This window comes from Lycorma delicatula, chromosome 12, assembly GCF_047948215.1.
Source record: "Lycorma delicatula isolate Av1 chromosome 12, ASM4794821v1, whole genome shotgun sequence".
In the NCBI taxonomy this organism is placed as follows: Eukaryota; Metazoa; Arthropoda; class Insecta; order Hemiptera; family Fulgoridae; genus Lycorma; species Lycorma delicatula.
The window spans coordinates 16283400-16301089 of NC_134466.1; the positions used below are offsets into that span (position 1 = coordinate 16283400).

The following is a 17690-nucleotide window of genomic DNA, read 5'->3' on the forward strand; positions in this document are numbered from 1 at the left end:
ATTTCTTTCAAATTATTTTTTCTCCAAGTCCTTACTTTTTCTTTTCTTTTGAAAAGGCAATAAATAAACAATACATATTTTTTTTAATATTCAATAGAACAACTTTGTTACAGTCTTTTTTTTTTAAATTATTGTTAAACCACTGAATTATTTATAAATGATAAACTACAATAAGTTAAAAAATAAATTTATAAGTTAAACTACAATATAAATCATGTTTTTAAACAGTTGCAGCAACTTGTACATTTATGCTGCCGACGTGTAAAATTGTCATCTTTTTTTTTAAATGTGATTGTTTCTGGAATACATGTAGCCTGTAGCCTGCACTTTCTGCTTGTAAAAATTGTGAACTGTAATTGTAACTTGTATTTTTATAAAATCGGGTCAGTTGGGAATACTATAAAATATTTTTCTTATAACTCATTTGTGTTAAAGCAAATGGAATGTCTTAAGGAGTAGCATCCTTAAATTTAAAGAGTTGAAATGGTAAAGGTCAAAATAATATTTAATAAACTGTTTCCTGTAGATAGTGTTACAACTAAATCTTTTAAGGTTTTGGGATTAAGGAGATTTTTTAAAATTTCCTATTTTTTGTACGTAAATAAATGTATTATAAAATGAAAACAGTTGATCTGGGTATTACAAAACCTCAGTGTTTTCATATATATAAAAAAAATAAATAAGTAGAATCAACTTCAAAAATGTTTTTACTAGGAAAAAAATACTATTCATTCTGAAGTTTTGAAATCTGTGCCAAACCAAACCAAAAAAAAAAAACTACCACTGTATTAATTTAAAAATTACAACTTAAAAAATTAAAGAACTGAATAAATGTTTTTGTTTTATTTTTTGATGTTTCTTGAAGTCTGTTTTATTTCATTTAAAAGGTTTATTTAATGTAAACTTTTTTTTATCTCTGTTTAAATATAAATAAAGCCACCTTTATGAATATACGTTTTTCACACGAAATACAAAAGGTGAGATTTTTTATTAAATTAATAAAACGAATGCAGAGGTGTGTTAAGTAAATAACACAGTTACTGGTGTTACTGAGTTAATGGTGTGTGAAATGTGAAAATAGTCTTTTTTTATCTCAAGTTTTGCTATTTTCTTGAATTTGCATATGAAAACGCTAAATAAGAGAATTTATTTTAAAACAGAATATTTTAATTACTAAAATATTGTGATTCAGTAATGTCTACGGACAAAAAAGATTCTCTCAAATTACCTATGTATCTATGTAATTTATTTCTTTAAAAATTTCCATTGATATTATTTTGATCATGCTACAAAACCAGAGAATGTTTCTCTAAAAGGTGAAAATTACATATTGTTAAAAGTCAAAATATCCTCTTTTCTTAATTCAGTAAGAGTCTGTTATCTGATATTTTGTTGTTTTATGTTTCATGCAGTATTTGTAATGATGAAGATTAGTTTTTACTTTTGAAGGGTATGCTTATTATAGTAATAGTTGTCCATCAAAAAATATATCTTTTTTCATGTTTAATGATTATTATCTTTTGATGAATAGAAATAACTTATTAACAGTGCGTTGTGGCATACTGAACCTTGTTAAGGATTAAGCATAAATAAGTAAATATCAGCTCTTTTGTTTAAACTGACATTGAAGTTACATTTGTGTGATTGTTGTGATATTACAAGTTGATATTGTTGTGATTGTCTTCATCAGTCAGTAATAATCATATATCACAACTTCATACTTCAATCATTGCGTGATAGTTCAGAGTGTATTCTGGGATTCTCTAATATGGCAGTACTTTCTATAGTTTGTAAACAATATTTCTTGGATAGTTATCTTTCTTCTGTGATTTGTTTTTCATGGCACTGCAATAAATTACATTCCTTAAGGTGCATCCTGTAAATTTTTATTTATTTTTGATCATGAGGACCATCAGAGGACCAGAGAACATTTCGCCAAAAATTTAGTCTGTTTCTCTCAAAAAACAGACAACTTTTATTCAAACAATTTTCTTGTACGACTTAGCATTCCAGAGTTATAGCGGTACAATGGCAACGCAGCGGTCCTATTGTTACTGTAGCCGGGGAGATCGGCATTGTTCAGCGACTAGACCGGTTTCGAACACGTGCCCAATTCACAACATTTACACACTTTCACAAGCTACAGCTCCAAAACGGTAAGTCGTACAAGAAAATTGTTTAAATAAAAGTTGTCTGTTTTTTAGATTAACAACTTTTACAAATGCAATACAGATGAAAAACAATTTTTTCTGGTGAAAAAGCCGAAAAAACACGGTTTTTACAACTTCAGCGCCACCTAGTATTTCAATGTCAAATTATACGGCATAACTTCAAAGACATTAATTGTAGAGGAGAATGTCCTCTACATTTTTTGTTTGAAAAACTTTTCTCTAAAATGCATAGATTCAGAGAAAAACGCATTTCAAAAACTTTTTGAGTTTTTCAAAAATCTATTGGAGGGGGATGTTAAAAATCTGGAGTTGCTTCCCTCATCACCCCTAATGCATGGACAAACGATCAATCGGTAGGTAAGGATTTTCAAATACAGCCTATTTTGATGACAAATTGCCTGTACTATTAATTTACTGTGTAAATTTTTTGTTTTTACAGAGAATAGTTATGCTTTGATTAATTAGAGGGTTAATCAAAATCGCTATTGCTATGTACTGCAATTTTATGAAATTTATTTACAAGACGAATTTCCTATGTTTCATGTGCCATTTCAAGATATATATCCTGAAAGGAAACTATTCTTAAATTTATTTTTCAAGGATTTTGTTGTTTATGTATGTAATCCTGTACAAATAGAAAAACTGACACAAATTACAATAATAAGCCAAGCACAGTAATAAGCTAATAATAATAATAATAATAATAATAATAATAATAATAATAATGGACACAAATTAAAGTAATTTGCATTTGCTTTGAGTTTTTTAAACAAAAAAAAAACATGTAAAATAACATTTCGTTTTTAACTAAAAATAAACAATACTTTCTTAAATATAATACTTTTAATTGTTTTAAAGCTTACAGATTTAAAGCTTTTTACTAATAATTGGATCACTCACTTATTTACAAAAGTTTGATATCTTTAGAACATTCAACCTAATTTCAATAATTAAATACAAGATTAAAATTTATATTATTTTTTATATTTTATTTTCAGGAACAGTGTAATGTTTGTGATTTATGACTTATAATAAATAATGTAATTTAATGATTATAAAATGTTACATGTTTTTGGTTTAAGCCTTATTGCTCATGCAGTCATGGAATTATAGAGAAAAAGTTATGACTACAACCTTCCTCTAAATTCAATCAATAAAATGATAAAAGAATAGTTCAGATCAACTCAGTAGTTTGTGAAGCTCTATATTTTCTTATACAATTGTACAGTTAAACATCCACAGTTGTAAGGGTCTTGTATATACATATGCAGTTTTGTATGTGTGTGTGTTTGTATGTATATAAAAAAAATTGCGATATAAATATTTTTCACATGGAAGACAGTTTTAGAAACATGTGTTGTGTATTATCAATTGTATACACATATACTGTTGTTTGTGTGTTGTGGTGTATTATGTTTGAAATCAACCGTGCATTTTTATGAACAGTTTATTATTCTGAAGTTATTAAGTGTCAAGCCTATATAACCTAATTAGAAAGTTATTTTCTTTTCTTTACTTTTACTCTACAGTATTTGAAATGATAAGATAATAATGGTTCAGAGTGAATTCAGTTTTTTATTTTATCTTTTTCATATATAATATATATATATATATATATATATATATATATATATATATATTTTATTTTTATTTATTGTTATTGATAATTTTATTGTAGTCTTACATTGTTTGTGAATTGTCATATTAAAGTCTAATGTTACTATTTGGTTACTGAATTGAACATTTATAAACGTTATTAATTTTTTTATTCATTGATATTAAATTATGTAGCGTTATGTGATCTTTTGTCCCAGTTACATTGAAATGTGTCTGCATTCAATTTTTTTTTTCTTTATTGCACTAGTTCTATTTGAAGTAGTTCAAATGATAAAGTAGTGAGAGCAAAGAATACTTTAAAACTGAAAGTGGGAAAATGTATTAATTATGAGGACGAAGATTTGAAAAATTGCATAAAAAAATGTTCTTTCGATTTTTTAGGGTTGTACAATCTTGTTTAAAATTTATAGCGTTTGGTCATATCATTTACATTCATTTCTATTTATATTTGTTATTTACTTTTTTTGTTATCTATGACAGTAACGGAAATACTGTTTATCTATCTTCTGAAAACGTGTACTGAAGTTAACGTACAAAATCAGCCAAATTAAATATATGACACATTTAATATTAAATGTATAACTAAATTAAATATTAAATTCTTGCACTTTTATAATTGCAATGGAATATTATTTTATATGTTTAATTTATAGATTAATTTTCAGTTATTCTTTTAACCCAGTGAAACATTTAGAATGTCAATATTATTGTGAAAATTTGAGCATTAGGATAAAATAACTGTGATCAAACCTACATGGAGTAAATTGGTTTTCCCTAGCTGTTTGGATTTGCAGAATGAATGCTGGGTCTGGTTTTTTTCATGCTGTTTGCATCTATTGTGGTCAATGACCGTACAAAGAAACAAACAACATACTCTAATTGCTTTCCTGTTATGTAGATTTCAGCTGAAATCACAACTTAACTATCTAAAACTAACCAAATAGTAATTAACTAACTGAACTAACTTATTAGGGACAAACTTATACAAACTGGTATTTTGTCATTTATCTAATATGTCATTTAACAGATAAAAAGCCCATTGTCTTTATCTTCATGTAAATAATGGACTTCTAAAGGATATTTCTATAAAAATTCTGATTTTTAGATGGCTTATATTAATAAAAATAACAAAAAATCTGAAATTGTCATAAAATGATTTCTTAATGTATGTAAACACGTGGTAAAAATATAATTTTTTGTATTTTGGAATTACACATCTTGTTTAATATTAGGTAAAACCCATCAAGAAAATTTAATCCTTGGTACTTTAATGCACTGTTTACTACGGAAAATATCATTGGTGGATTCCCTTATTTTAATTACAATACATTAAAATTAATTCACTAAAAATATTTAAATATAACATTGCGTATAACATAATTCTGTAATACCAATTTGAATAATTTTTGTGCAAATATATTGTGTAATATAAAAGAATAAATTTAAGTATTAAAAAAAAAATATATATACTGTACTTCATTTATTACAAGGGAAATGTAATTCACAGTCGCTTATAACTCGCAAATGAAAAAAACGAAACAAATATGGAATAAAAGTATATATTTTATTGTTACAAAATCTTAGATTTATTTTTCCTCGTAGTCGCCATTTACATTACACATTTTTCCCACCAGTGAACTGGTTTTCTCATTCCATCGATGAAAAATGCTTGGTGTCTTTTCTTGATCCATGACTTCATTGTGCCTTTTAGTTCATCATTCGTAGCATTTCTCTTTAATTGCGGAAAGAAGTGAAAAATCACAGGACAAAAAATCTGATAAGTATGAAGACAAATTTCAGATCTACATAAGCCATTTGTGCGGCCAGGAATTATCGTTTTACATAATTATTGGCTCCATATATTAATGAACACGACACTAAATCTTCTAAGGTATTTTTAATATTCCTATGTATTAATAGAATTTACAATCTATGCGGCTTCCAGGTAGTCTATCAGATCCATATATTTGGAATCTCAGAACTGCCATGAGAACATTTTTTGCCGTCAAACCGTAGTGTAACTATTACAGGATTTGGTGTTTTTCTTCTGGATCGTAATAATGTACCCAGGTTTGCTTTCTTTTATAATATTGAAAAATTGAAGTCATATCCCTCATCACAATTAAATTTCAAAAGCTGTTCCCAACATTCCTTTCGTTATAGTTTGCTATTTTCTTGAGATTGCGTGACACCCACCACAAACAGATTTTATGATAGCTCAGTTGTGCAATAATGTGGCCTACTTACTGTTTTAATATGCCCATCTTATGGTGATGCATTGTTGTGCCAAGATAAAAGAATCTGATGTGAAAAAAGATAAAAAAATCTAAAGTAAAAAGAAAAGATAAAAAATCTTATGTGGACACCACATGACTTCCTTCTACACCTATTAAATTAAATGACATATACACATTTTTGCTGCACATCCTTTAAACTTATTTCATTTGAAAGTGAGAAATGAACCTTCAATTTTAAAGTAGACAGAGATACATAATTGCATTGTGGTGGACACCACATTGCTTCACATTTTAATTGTGGTGTCTGTATCAGCATTTTTTATTAGTTTATATATTAATTATGTTTCATGTCGCTCAAGTAGATATGTGGTGTAAGTGAGAAGGTGTCTGATCTGTAACCATGCAGACAACGGTTTGAATCAGACTTCATATACACATATTTTTTTTAACCTTTTTTTATCAATATAAATAAAAATGTAAATGTTTGTTGTTCAAAATCTTAAATCTCAGAAAGTTCTTCACAGATTGCTTTGAAATTTTGACACAACATTGCATTTGAATATACGCGTGTTTTTACATACTTAAATGTCACATCTGTGACTGGTAAAAACATGCTTTTTTTGGTTCTGTGCTATCTGTTAGATGTAAAAGCAACACATGCTATACTAAATATTTTACAATTCCATTTCAGTGTTTGATACGTTTGCCCGCAGAGAATAAAAAACTACTGGACCGATTTACGTGTGGGGGAAAAGGGAGAATGGGAAAAATTGAAAAACATAAAAGGGAAGAAGGGGAAAATGTAAAAAATAAAAGAGGAAAGGAAAAACAGGAAAGGGAAATGGAAAGGAAAAAGGGAAAGTGGAAGGGAAGAAGGGAAAGAGAAATGGAGGAAGGAAAGGAAGAGGAAAGTGGAAAACAGAAAACAGGGGAAAGGGAATATGGTAATGAAAACGGGGAAACAGGGAAAGTTTAAATTATGTGTAGTTCTGAAATTTCATTTTGTTAATGTTTTATCAGACTTTCAATTGTGTTAATATAATTTATATATATATATATATATATATATATATATATATATATATATTCAAATCTAGCAGTAGTGAAGAATTGTAGGGTTTGGTAGTTTTAAATATATTGATTTATTAATAATTATTAACCTCTGATCGTAAACATTTTTGAATTAGATTGAAAAGTACATAAAATTTTATTTCACTAATATCTTTTGATTTTTTTCATTTTTTTGTATTATTATTTACTGCTAAAATTTTTTTACAATTTGAGATTAATAATTATTAATAAATCAATATATTTAAAAAAAAAAAAAAAGTTAAAAATAAATATGTATATGAAGTCTTATTTTAACTGATGTTCCTTTCCCTTGTAAGTTTCAAATATTTCATTAATTAAAATTTCATTTGGCTATAACTTTGGAACCAATGAAAGTAAGTAGCACATGATATATTGTTTAAAAGCTCTCAACAAGGGCTTATTACTGCAGCTAAGAAAAAGCCGAAAATCAAAATTTATTTAGAGGTCGACTTTATACAGATTTTTGGCCCAGTTGATTGCAATCAAAAGGAGGTGCACAACTAGATGTTACAGCAGTCCTAAAAACAAAATTTCAGCATTCTACAACTAATCGTTTTTGAGTTATGTGAGATACATATGTATGCAGATGTCATGCCAAAACTAGTCAAATGGATTCACGGGTGGTCAAAATGGATATTTCTTTTTGAAATCTGAAAACCAAAATTTTTCGTGATAATACTCCTTTACTTTGTACAAAGAAGTAAAAATGGATCAAAATAATATTAGACACACTAATATCATTCTGTACATTGAAAACTACATGAATTTTTTTTTTTAATTAAATTTTCACTTATTCTGACATCTTCTACACTTTCTAATGGTTTATTAGATAACAAAATCATTCACATAAATTGCACAATACATTTCAAACTGGTGGTATTTAATCTTCATAGATCATCATGCTCTCGTGTTCACAGAAATTTCAACTTGTTGGAGTTTCTTGTTTGTTTGTTCTAAGATTGTTACATTTTTATTATCACCAGATCAAATAGTAGCAGTGTTCTGGTTCAAAAGAGATAATATTGCTGAATATTAAGGCTACGAAAGATGTTTGTCATGCTGTTAAAAAAAATATATTATCAAAATGGCATTTTACTTGACGCGAGCTAAAGGATGGGAAAAATTCTTCCTCCCTTGACAATTTACCATCTAATTGGTAACTGAACATAATTTTCATGTCAGAGTCTGATTTGTATGCGCTAATAACTTCTTTAAAAAATCTGAAGCAGAGTGGATTTATGGAAAGGTACATCCGTCGATGTTTTTTTTTGATCAAGAAAGAAAAAGATAATCACCTAATTATTTACAACAATTCTCTTATGGAATTTGGGTGTCAGATGATAATTGCATGCAATGTTAAACTAATTTTCTTTATTTGTCGCTAAATAAATCCGATCCATTGAACTCTTGACATAATTTATTGTTTTGTCCGAATTTTTGGTAATAAGTTTATTTTGTTAATTTTTTCTTGAGTAGCAAAGGAATGAATTATTTATTTTTTGTTTTAAATATTTATTCAAAATTGAACAATTGTCTTCACACTGATCATTACGAGTTACTTTTTTTAATGAAGGTGCAAAGATAAGCCTAACTCTAATTTCCTTTGTACTTTACTTTTAATTATATTTATTTTTTCACTTTACAATATTCTTTCTTTTCTGTGGTTAATCGCTATACTTTTTTACTGGAAAAACCTAAAGAAGAATGTAACAAATCGACTAACTAATTTGTAAACTATCTGAGCTGAAACTTAAACTTCTTGACCATTTATGTATTGGGCAGTTTTAAATGTAATATTTTTTTCCCAGCTGTTGTAACATGCCAATTTGCCAGCAAGATATATATTACCTCTCTTTTAGTTGAATAAACAGATCTATTGCCTGCCACTACTCTTGAAGAAGATGGAATTTTATTTTTTTGACATTGTAAACTGTCAGTACAAAGGAACTTTTTTTATGGTATGTAAAAACAGTTAGAAGTTGTTTATATATAGATTTTTTTGAAAAATTTGTTGGTCGTTGAAGTTTTATTGGGCATTTTGAGAGTTCATCATTTTGAATGGATGTACATCATGTTTAAATTGAGCAGTCCGCATTCTTATCTGTTGAAAACAAAGAGGAAGAATCCTTTAAAGTGGAATTTTGCCATATTTATATGCCTGTCAGGGGTGGGGGGCATTAAACCTTTAAAAAAGTATTTTATTACAACTTGAACTTCAGTTTATTCATTTTTCAGAAAATGTCAAAAATTATTTGTTTTACCTGATCACACACAAGCAAATAAAGGCATGTCTGAAATGCAGCCTTACCATCTAAAGGATCATACTTAACAATTATCATAATCATTTGGTCATACTTTTACTTCTGTGGGTTTACCTGAGAACTTTCCAAACGATCCTGGTATAGTTAATTTTTCTTTACCAAATAAACACTGGCAAAAATATAGTAGAAAATAGCACAAAAGAATAATATTTTTTCAGGTTTTTCTAGTTGTAAAAAACAGTAAAAATATAAAAAGTAAAATTATAAGATCTAAGTGGTTGAAAACTGTTTTAACTTAAATATCATCTTCTTGCATTTTTATTAAGCTTCATTTAAAATTAAAGTTATAAATCAAAAGTGTTTGTTTCATTTACTTTTCATTATTGCACAAAAATCTGTACTATTAGAAAATCTGCTATCACTGCCCGGTAAGATTTGTTGATTGGCTTAGAAAGAAAGTTCTATTATAAACACATCCATATTTTGAAAAGTTAAAAACTGATACACCTCATGCTATTATATATTTTTTTTTTTGAAATGATCGATTTTAGTGTAATTTCATGTTTCTGTTTCAGGATCCAGCTGGTATCTTTGAGTTAATTGAGGTTGTAGGAAATGGCACTTATGGACAAGTATACAAGGTTAGTGTCATGAACAAATATTTTAGTATGCATTCTATTAAGAGGCTTATCTTTATCTGATAAAGACCTGAGTTGTGTGTTAGAATTTTATACAGCCATTAATTAGAAAACAGAATATTATGACAAGTTAACAGGTAGAGTTGTTTCTACAAAATCACGTAAATAAAAATTCTGATGTGGACACCACATGACTACCTTGTATGCCTATTAAATTACATATACACATTTTTAGAAGTACATAAAATTTTATTTCATTAATAACATATTTTTTCTTATTTTTTTTTATTGTTATTATTGAATTATTTATTGTAAAATTTATTTTACAATCAGATTTATAATTACAAAAAAAATCAATATATTTAAATTAAAAAAAAAAAACGAAGTGAAGTTGCATTCGAACCGATGTGCCTTCCCCTTGTAAGATCCAAATATTTCATTAATTTAACATTTATTTGGCTATAACTCTGGAACGAGTGAAAATAACTACCACTTATGATATATCATTGAGAAGCTCTCAATGAGGGCTTATTACTGCAGTTAAGAAAAAAGTCCAAAATCCAAATTTTTTTTATTTTGGGCTTTTTTGGACACTTTTGGTTCAGTCGATTGCAATCAAAAGGGGAGGTGCACAACTAGATGTTAAAACAGTCCAAAATCCAAAATTTCAACATCCTACTGCTAATAGTTTTTGCAGTAGTTATACATACAGTTATACATACGTACATACATACAGATGTCACGCTGAAGCTAGTCAAAATTGATTCAGGGATGGACAAAATGAATATTTCCTTTGAAATCTGAAAACTGAAATTTTTTGTGATCACAATACACTTTCTTTACTTCGTACAAGGAAAAATTGCCCTCTACTCCTGACATGGAACTATTGGATATCTAGCAAAATTCACAGAAAACCACCCGTGGAAAGAAGGATCATTGATAAGGGAAAGAGGAGCGAGTGGTGTTAAAGAAAGTAATCAACTAGGTACAGATCATATAGGAGGAAAATATTCTATTTGATCAAAGATAACTCAGCCCCGCTCCTGGCAATGTCCACTTGTAGTCCCTTGGCGGGAGATAAGAATATTTTGTTGTTATTGCATAAGTAATATTTACAGTTTGCCCATAGAGATCATTTGCATTTAGCGGTTTGATAACTGTTCGATAATGTTTTGATAACTGTTTGTCGTTAGTATTTTGCAAGTGTGTTATATTTGCCAATTTTTTTAAACATGTATTTATATTTATTAATCGCCAGCCATTAATAACTACTGGTAATAAATAATTGTAATATCCAGAAATTGTTTAATTATTCATTATAACAAGATAAAATTAGTTTAACTTACACAATAATAAATTTTTACATAAATTATTTTTTCCAAATAATTAAAACAATCATCAATTGTTGCCCACCCGTGTATGTCATATAGAAATTATCATATACTTATAAGATATTTTACTGTGTTAAATAAATGTATTTAAATTAAGGAATTTTTATTACTTTATTTTGTGGTCAAGGGCATCATTTTATTTTGGCTTTGTTTTTATTAGAGGTAGTAATGTAAACATTTACGGTTTCCTGTGTGATGACTGTAAGGCAGAGAAATGACAAAAGACATGTTCAGCTCACAAGTTTGTGTCGTGTAATATATCGCTAATTGAAAATGATCGTAACACTTTGCAATTTATTCTGTTGTAAAAATGAACAAATAGAGTAAATTAAAAAAAATATTAGAATAAAACTGTCCTGCACCAAATTGCACATTATAATAAATTATCCGTTATCATTTTTAATCTGTTACAAATGAAAAATCATTTTAGCGTGATAACAGAGAAACAGCAGTATCGTTTTTTATTATTTATTTTATTAATGACATGCTTTGTGGATGTTAAGAGGTCAAGTGTCATTTTCAAGAAAGGGTGCAAAAAACATGTTTCTTTTTAAATGCAAAAGAGTTGTTCTTGCAATTTAAACTGGTTCTTAATAAACTTATTGTAAAACAGGACTGGCTTTGATTTGATTTTTATTTTATTTGGTTAGACTTGTTCGCTACAAAATTATACAGATTCAGGTATCTTCTCTGTCAGAATATTTGTCATAATACAAAAATACTTTTCGGTAATTTTGCTTATTACTATCAAGAAGGACTACAATACATCAAATGATATTTTTATGAAAGATAAATACCTTTTTGAAATTTAGTTTGAATTAAAGAAACGCAAATATTTTATAAATTAATCCTTATTTTTCTATTTGTTTTTTTTTTCAGAGAAATGTAAATTAGAAAAACAATTTTAAAAATCAGTTTGAAATTTTGTTTTTGAGATTATTTTGTTTAGTGTTGACATATTCTTTGATAAAAAAACCACAAATGTGTAATGGATGTGGCTAACCACACGCAGTGTTATGGTTATTATTTCAGTTGATTAAATTTTTTTCTATGAGTTATTTGGAAATTTTATTTCTTACCTTAGAGAAGAAAAATGAAAGTGATAAAATAAACCTTATTAAAAAAAAATAAAAAAACCAATTAAAAAAATGCATTGAAAAATAGGATTACATATTTTGAATTAGTCTTTAAATTTTGTGATTTTGAAGTCTGCGTCACATTAATGGTTATTAAGTTATCAGCAGTTGATTTGTTAGTTTATATTTATGAAAGTGCAGTCTTTGCTAAAAACAGTGGTCACTTATTCCTAGAAAATAATAGTATTCACCTTTACCAAACCAGACAAGGGAACTGTTTTTGTATAACTCTATACAATACATCAGCTTACAAAAAGAGTAAATTTTCTATTGGGTTACATTTTTAATAAATTACCAAACTATTTGTTAAACTTTTCTGCTGCTGTATATAAAATGCAATTTAAAAATTTTCTTATATGGAAAAAGACCTTTGAGATACCACTTGAGATGAGGGAAGAAGTGGAGTCGCATGGAGCCAAATTCGACGAGTATGGTGGATGCAGAATAGGCTCGAACTTCAGCTTGCGGAGAGCCATCAGAGAGTTTGTGCGGTACCCATTGTGCACAGATTTTACGGTAACCCAGTTGCTCGATAATATGACATAATTGATCTTTAGATATGCCCAACTGAATAGCGATGCATTGCTAGGTGATTTTTACCAGTCATTTTGAAGCAAATCCTCCTTTCGATGTTTGTCGTCAGTCACAGAAACTGGTCGTCCGCTGTGAGGTGCGTTCTCAAAATTGCTTTACCAACTTCACATTCATGAAATTTCAATGCCCATCTATTCACAGTACTCCTGTCAACAGGTTCACTACCACTATAGCATTTAAATGATGAAAAATATTTGTAGGATTCACTGTTAAAAATTTGATTACTGCATGCTGTTTTAACCGTGTTGACATATTGGCCTTACTTGACTCCATTTTAACTGCTACTGAAAATAAACCGGTAAATGGATTTCACCACAGTATTGCAGGTTTGTAGAGTGGTATTTTAGTCATCATGTGCTGCCACGCCCAACTAGATCGTGTAGCACACTATTATGCAAAATTTATCAGCCGAACCTCATATGTTCTGATTAGAATAAATATCTATTTATTTTATATGAAGTCGATTTTAAATCAAAATTCAAAGAATTCAAAAAGTGTTATTTATGCATTTTTCTTCAAATTTATATATTTTTTTTAAGTTTATTTTTCATTCATTTCTCAGTTTTATTTGAAATCGAAGCCTAATACGTAGACATGAAAAAATACTGCCTGAATGAAAAACTTATTCATAAGTAACCCAAAAGTAAGAAACCTGCGCTTTGATAGCAGTAACAAGCAGGAGGATTACAAAGAAAATAATGGTCTGCTACGCAGTTTAAACTAAGGAAACCTGGATTATAGTAGTAGTTAATTATTTATCCTATATTTTCTAATTAATTTTCATGAAAAAATACTTCAAATACATGTCAGGCTATATGTTGTGCAACCTTATAAAAGTGACTTACTCAAACTACTGAGAATTCAAAATGGCTGAAATTTTAGTGAGTACCTTTCAACGCATGCGTGAATACATTCCCTAACTTTTGTTGACGAGTGCTGCCATCTTCATGTTGAGGCTCAAAACTTTTCAGACAATCCTCATATTTATACAAAAAAAAAAATATTTACTTCCTCAACTTTTTAAGGTAGTTCCTCTGCCAGTTGATTGCTTCAGTTCCTTTTACATTATCTGTGGTTGTCTGGAAGATACTGCAGGTTTGACTTTCTTTACAGTACCTCATTGTGATCATCCATTTACTGTGTTGGTCAATTTATGTGCCATGTTGGTAGCTTATCATTTTTTTAAACACTACTCCGCTGAGCCGGATATAAATTAAGTAAAACTCAGCCCAGGGGAAGGGGGCCTTCCCACCTACCAGCAGAGCATCCGGCAAGGCAGGTCAGCCTGTCAGATATTTTAGTTCTTTTGCCTGCCTCAAATTCCAGAAGAGGGGTAACTGGGCTATGTTGTTCCAGATCTCCCTCGACGACCTGGTCTCGGCCTTTTCAATCCCTACACCCAACCTCCCCAGGAGTCCTCGCCCGTTCATTGAAACCAATATACTGGGGCATGCCAGCCCTCACGGGTAGGGCTTTCCACCCTTCCCTAACCTAAATTCCATGCCGCCGTTCCTCATCCTTCTTAGCGCATATCACTTTAGTGGTGAACACATCGAACACCTGCTAATTACCCTCCATTGCCAAAATAAATGGTAAAAGATCAGCTGGTCTCAGTCTGTCTATTCCTGTCTGAACGAGCCAGTAAAACCATTCCTCGCACTCAAATGTAGTGTGCCTTACTGTGTCCTCCCGGCTGCAAAACATGCAGGAGTGGGATTCTCGTCTGTTGAATCTATGAAGATTTTGTTCAAACGAGCCATGCCTCGAGACCATCTGTGTTAAAATTAATTGACCTCACCATGCTTCCTTTTAGTCCAGGCCTCTATGTCTGAGATCCAATTTTTTAGTTCATGCTGCAATATCTATCGCGCCAGGCGTCCATTACCACTGCCTCTGCCTCAGATTTGTTCATTCTCTCAAATTTTAGCACTCGTTCTTTTACTTGCAAGTCAATAGTTAGGACTGCGGCCAGCACGCAAGCTGGCTTTTTCATTCTGTTTCACTCGTCGCAGAAGTGCATGTATATCAGGCTCACGGGTAGAAGAGTTGTTGACAGAATCACTCTCCGATTGGGAGGACAGTTATTGCAGAGAAAGAATATCATAACGTATCAAGGTGTGCAATTTGGTAGGGCGTGCAGTTTTCCCAACATGTAGCAGATAGGTATGCGTGAGCAGAGAAAACGCTAAAATCATTAAACACGTTGGTCATGACTCAAACAGTTCTGTGAGCATCCAAGTGAACGCTCATTATGTCTCCGATAACATCGCCCTGCTTGAAAAATGGTTACACAGAAAGTAACTCCACTTTTTGCCTATTTTCATGAAAGTGGTATTTTATAAATTTGTTAAAAGGGGTAGTAGTTAGTGTTTAGTATGCAAGAACTGAGTTCTATCTGCTATTTAAATATTTAAAACCTTTCCTGATTGTTAGTTTTAATTGTATATAGAACTGCAAAAATTCACTTTTCTTTCATGACTACTGTAGTGTCCATCAATGGTGTGCTTGTAGAAGAAAATTTTTTTGAACTTAACTATCATTATTTATTTCTATATTTTCACTAGATTATTTTTATCACTTTTATTTTATTAAATACCTGTTAAACAGTTAATTGATTGTGTATTAAAATATTATGTTTCAGTTACATGTTTTTATTATGTAGTCGTTTGATGTAATGGTGTAGAAATGGGGTATGCATGTTGTGAGTCAATCGGTATAGTATTCTGTTAACTACAATAATTGGTATTTGTAAGTGCAGGGAGGAGGATGGGTTAGTGGTCTGGACTGCAATTAATTAATAGGAGGTCCGTGACCTTTTTTATTGTATAATAGCCGATGACTACTAGCTAGCTAGCAGTCATTACATTAACAATAGTGATATATGGTGGTATCCTATCATTAAAATTGTTGTGTATAATTTTTATTGTATATTTTTATTTTTTTTTATTTTAACTAAAAATGAGTGTGGAATCTAAATAAACAGATTTTATTGTCTGATTGGAATTATAGACTTTTTTTAAAAAAAAAAAACATATTCCGATTCCTCATAATTTGTGTGATAGACGATCAAAATATTTTTTTATTCATTGAATTTCTTAGAATTATATAAAGAGGCTCCTTTTTTAGAAATATAATTCAATGTTCAGACTCTAAAGTCCAAACTATTACAGAATGTGTGACAATCCAATTCCCAAAACTGTTACATAGTATTGAAGTCAGTGGTATGAACTGAAGTTTTCACTAAGGGAACTAGGAAAAATTTTGTTGCTGCAAACATCATTTTTGGTGGTATGTTATTATTCAATTGCCTTGAATTTATGAGACATTACACACAAATTGGCTCTATAAAATGTAGAACTAGCTGCAGGGTTCGTGCTTCTGCGAACTCGGTTGGCTAGTTCAGAGGGCAACGATGTAGGATTTTCAAGATGTCCGGATGAGGCCTGCAGCGAAGGCAAAAGCTGAGTTTATAAATCACTGCTGTAAATGTCTGCCGAGGCATTTACATCACTGGCATCCCAACAAGTCCTGACTTATTACTTACTATAAGATTTAAAAAGTTAGAGGGTGAAAGACGACTCCCGTTAAAGCCCATCAGGGCTAGGAGCAGCGGGGTTGGTGTGGCGACTAGAAGCATCACAAGGCTTCCCCTACGGGGTTGGGATGTTACCTAGTATTGCCTATGTGGTGATGTTAAAATCTAAATCATATGACAAGTTAATTATATTTATAAATACTATAACTAATGTATGTGAAAACTTCAGGGCAATAGAGGAATTTATGTTGGCTATTACTAAAACAAAAAAGATCCGTCTGTAAACTTTGTCATAAAAAGAAGCGATTGAAATTAGAGTAGTGTGTTAACATAAAAAATTATGTGAAAATCAGCAAAACTGCTATGGAAATGCTGGAACTATTGAAAGTGGCATGTGGTGTGGTTGTTTTGAAAAAATTGACTGCCTTTGGATGGCATAAGAAATTAAAAGAATTGCAAAGTGTTAATGACAACCCTAGAAGTGGGCTGCAAAAAATAAAAATTACAGACTCAAATGTGAACAGGTTGAAAAGTTTAGTATCGTCTGATTGTGGTGATTAAGCGTGTAATAAGTGTTTTGAAAAAAATTACAAGATCTTCGGGGGAAAAAAACCTCAACATGGGATAACAATCGGGTCATCCACCACAGTGATGCTTCAAGCTTTTCTTTGCTAATTGTGAGTAACTTTCTTGTCAAAAAAATTGATTTACCAGATTATCTCATCCTACTTGTTAACTTGATGTAGCCTTTTATGATTTCTGCCTATTCCCAAAATTATAGACTACTAAAATAGAAAAAATTGCAGTTTTTTGTCATCGATATTCAGCAAAATGTGATAAATTAATTAAAAAAAATTCTGCATAAAGAGTCCAGTTCTGTTTATCCAGAAATGGGTACACCATCTAAACCAGCATATAAGATGAGCAAGTGGAGTACTTGAAAGACAACAGTAGCAACATATTTTTTTAACAGGTGCATTCTGGAAATTAAATTGTCACACCTGATCGGTGTGTCTTA

General features: G+C 29.9%; 1 protein-coding gene across 8 annotated transcripts in view; it reads left to right on the forward strand.

Annotated features, from left to right (window-relative positions):
• The window catches only part of msn (serine/threonine-protein kinase msn), a 162231-nt gene that overhangs the window by 12076 nt on the left and 132465 nt on the right, over window positions 1-17690 (forward strand). For all 8 annotated transcript variants that reach the window (XM_075380291.1, XM_075380290.1, XM_075380294.1 and 5 more), the window contains exon 2: window positions 9954-10019. In XM_075380291.1, the coding sequence (XP_075236406.1) occupies window positions 9954-10019 (66 nt within the window). The remainder of the gene's footprint in view (window positions 1-9953; window positions 10020-17690) is intronic.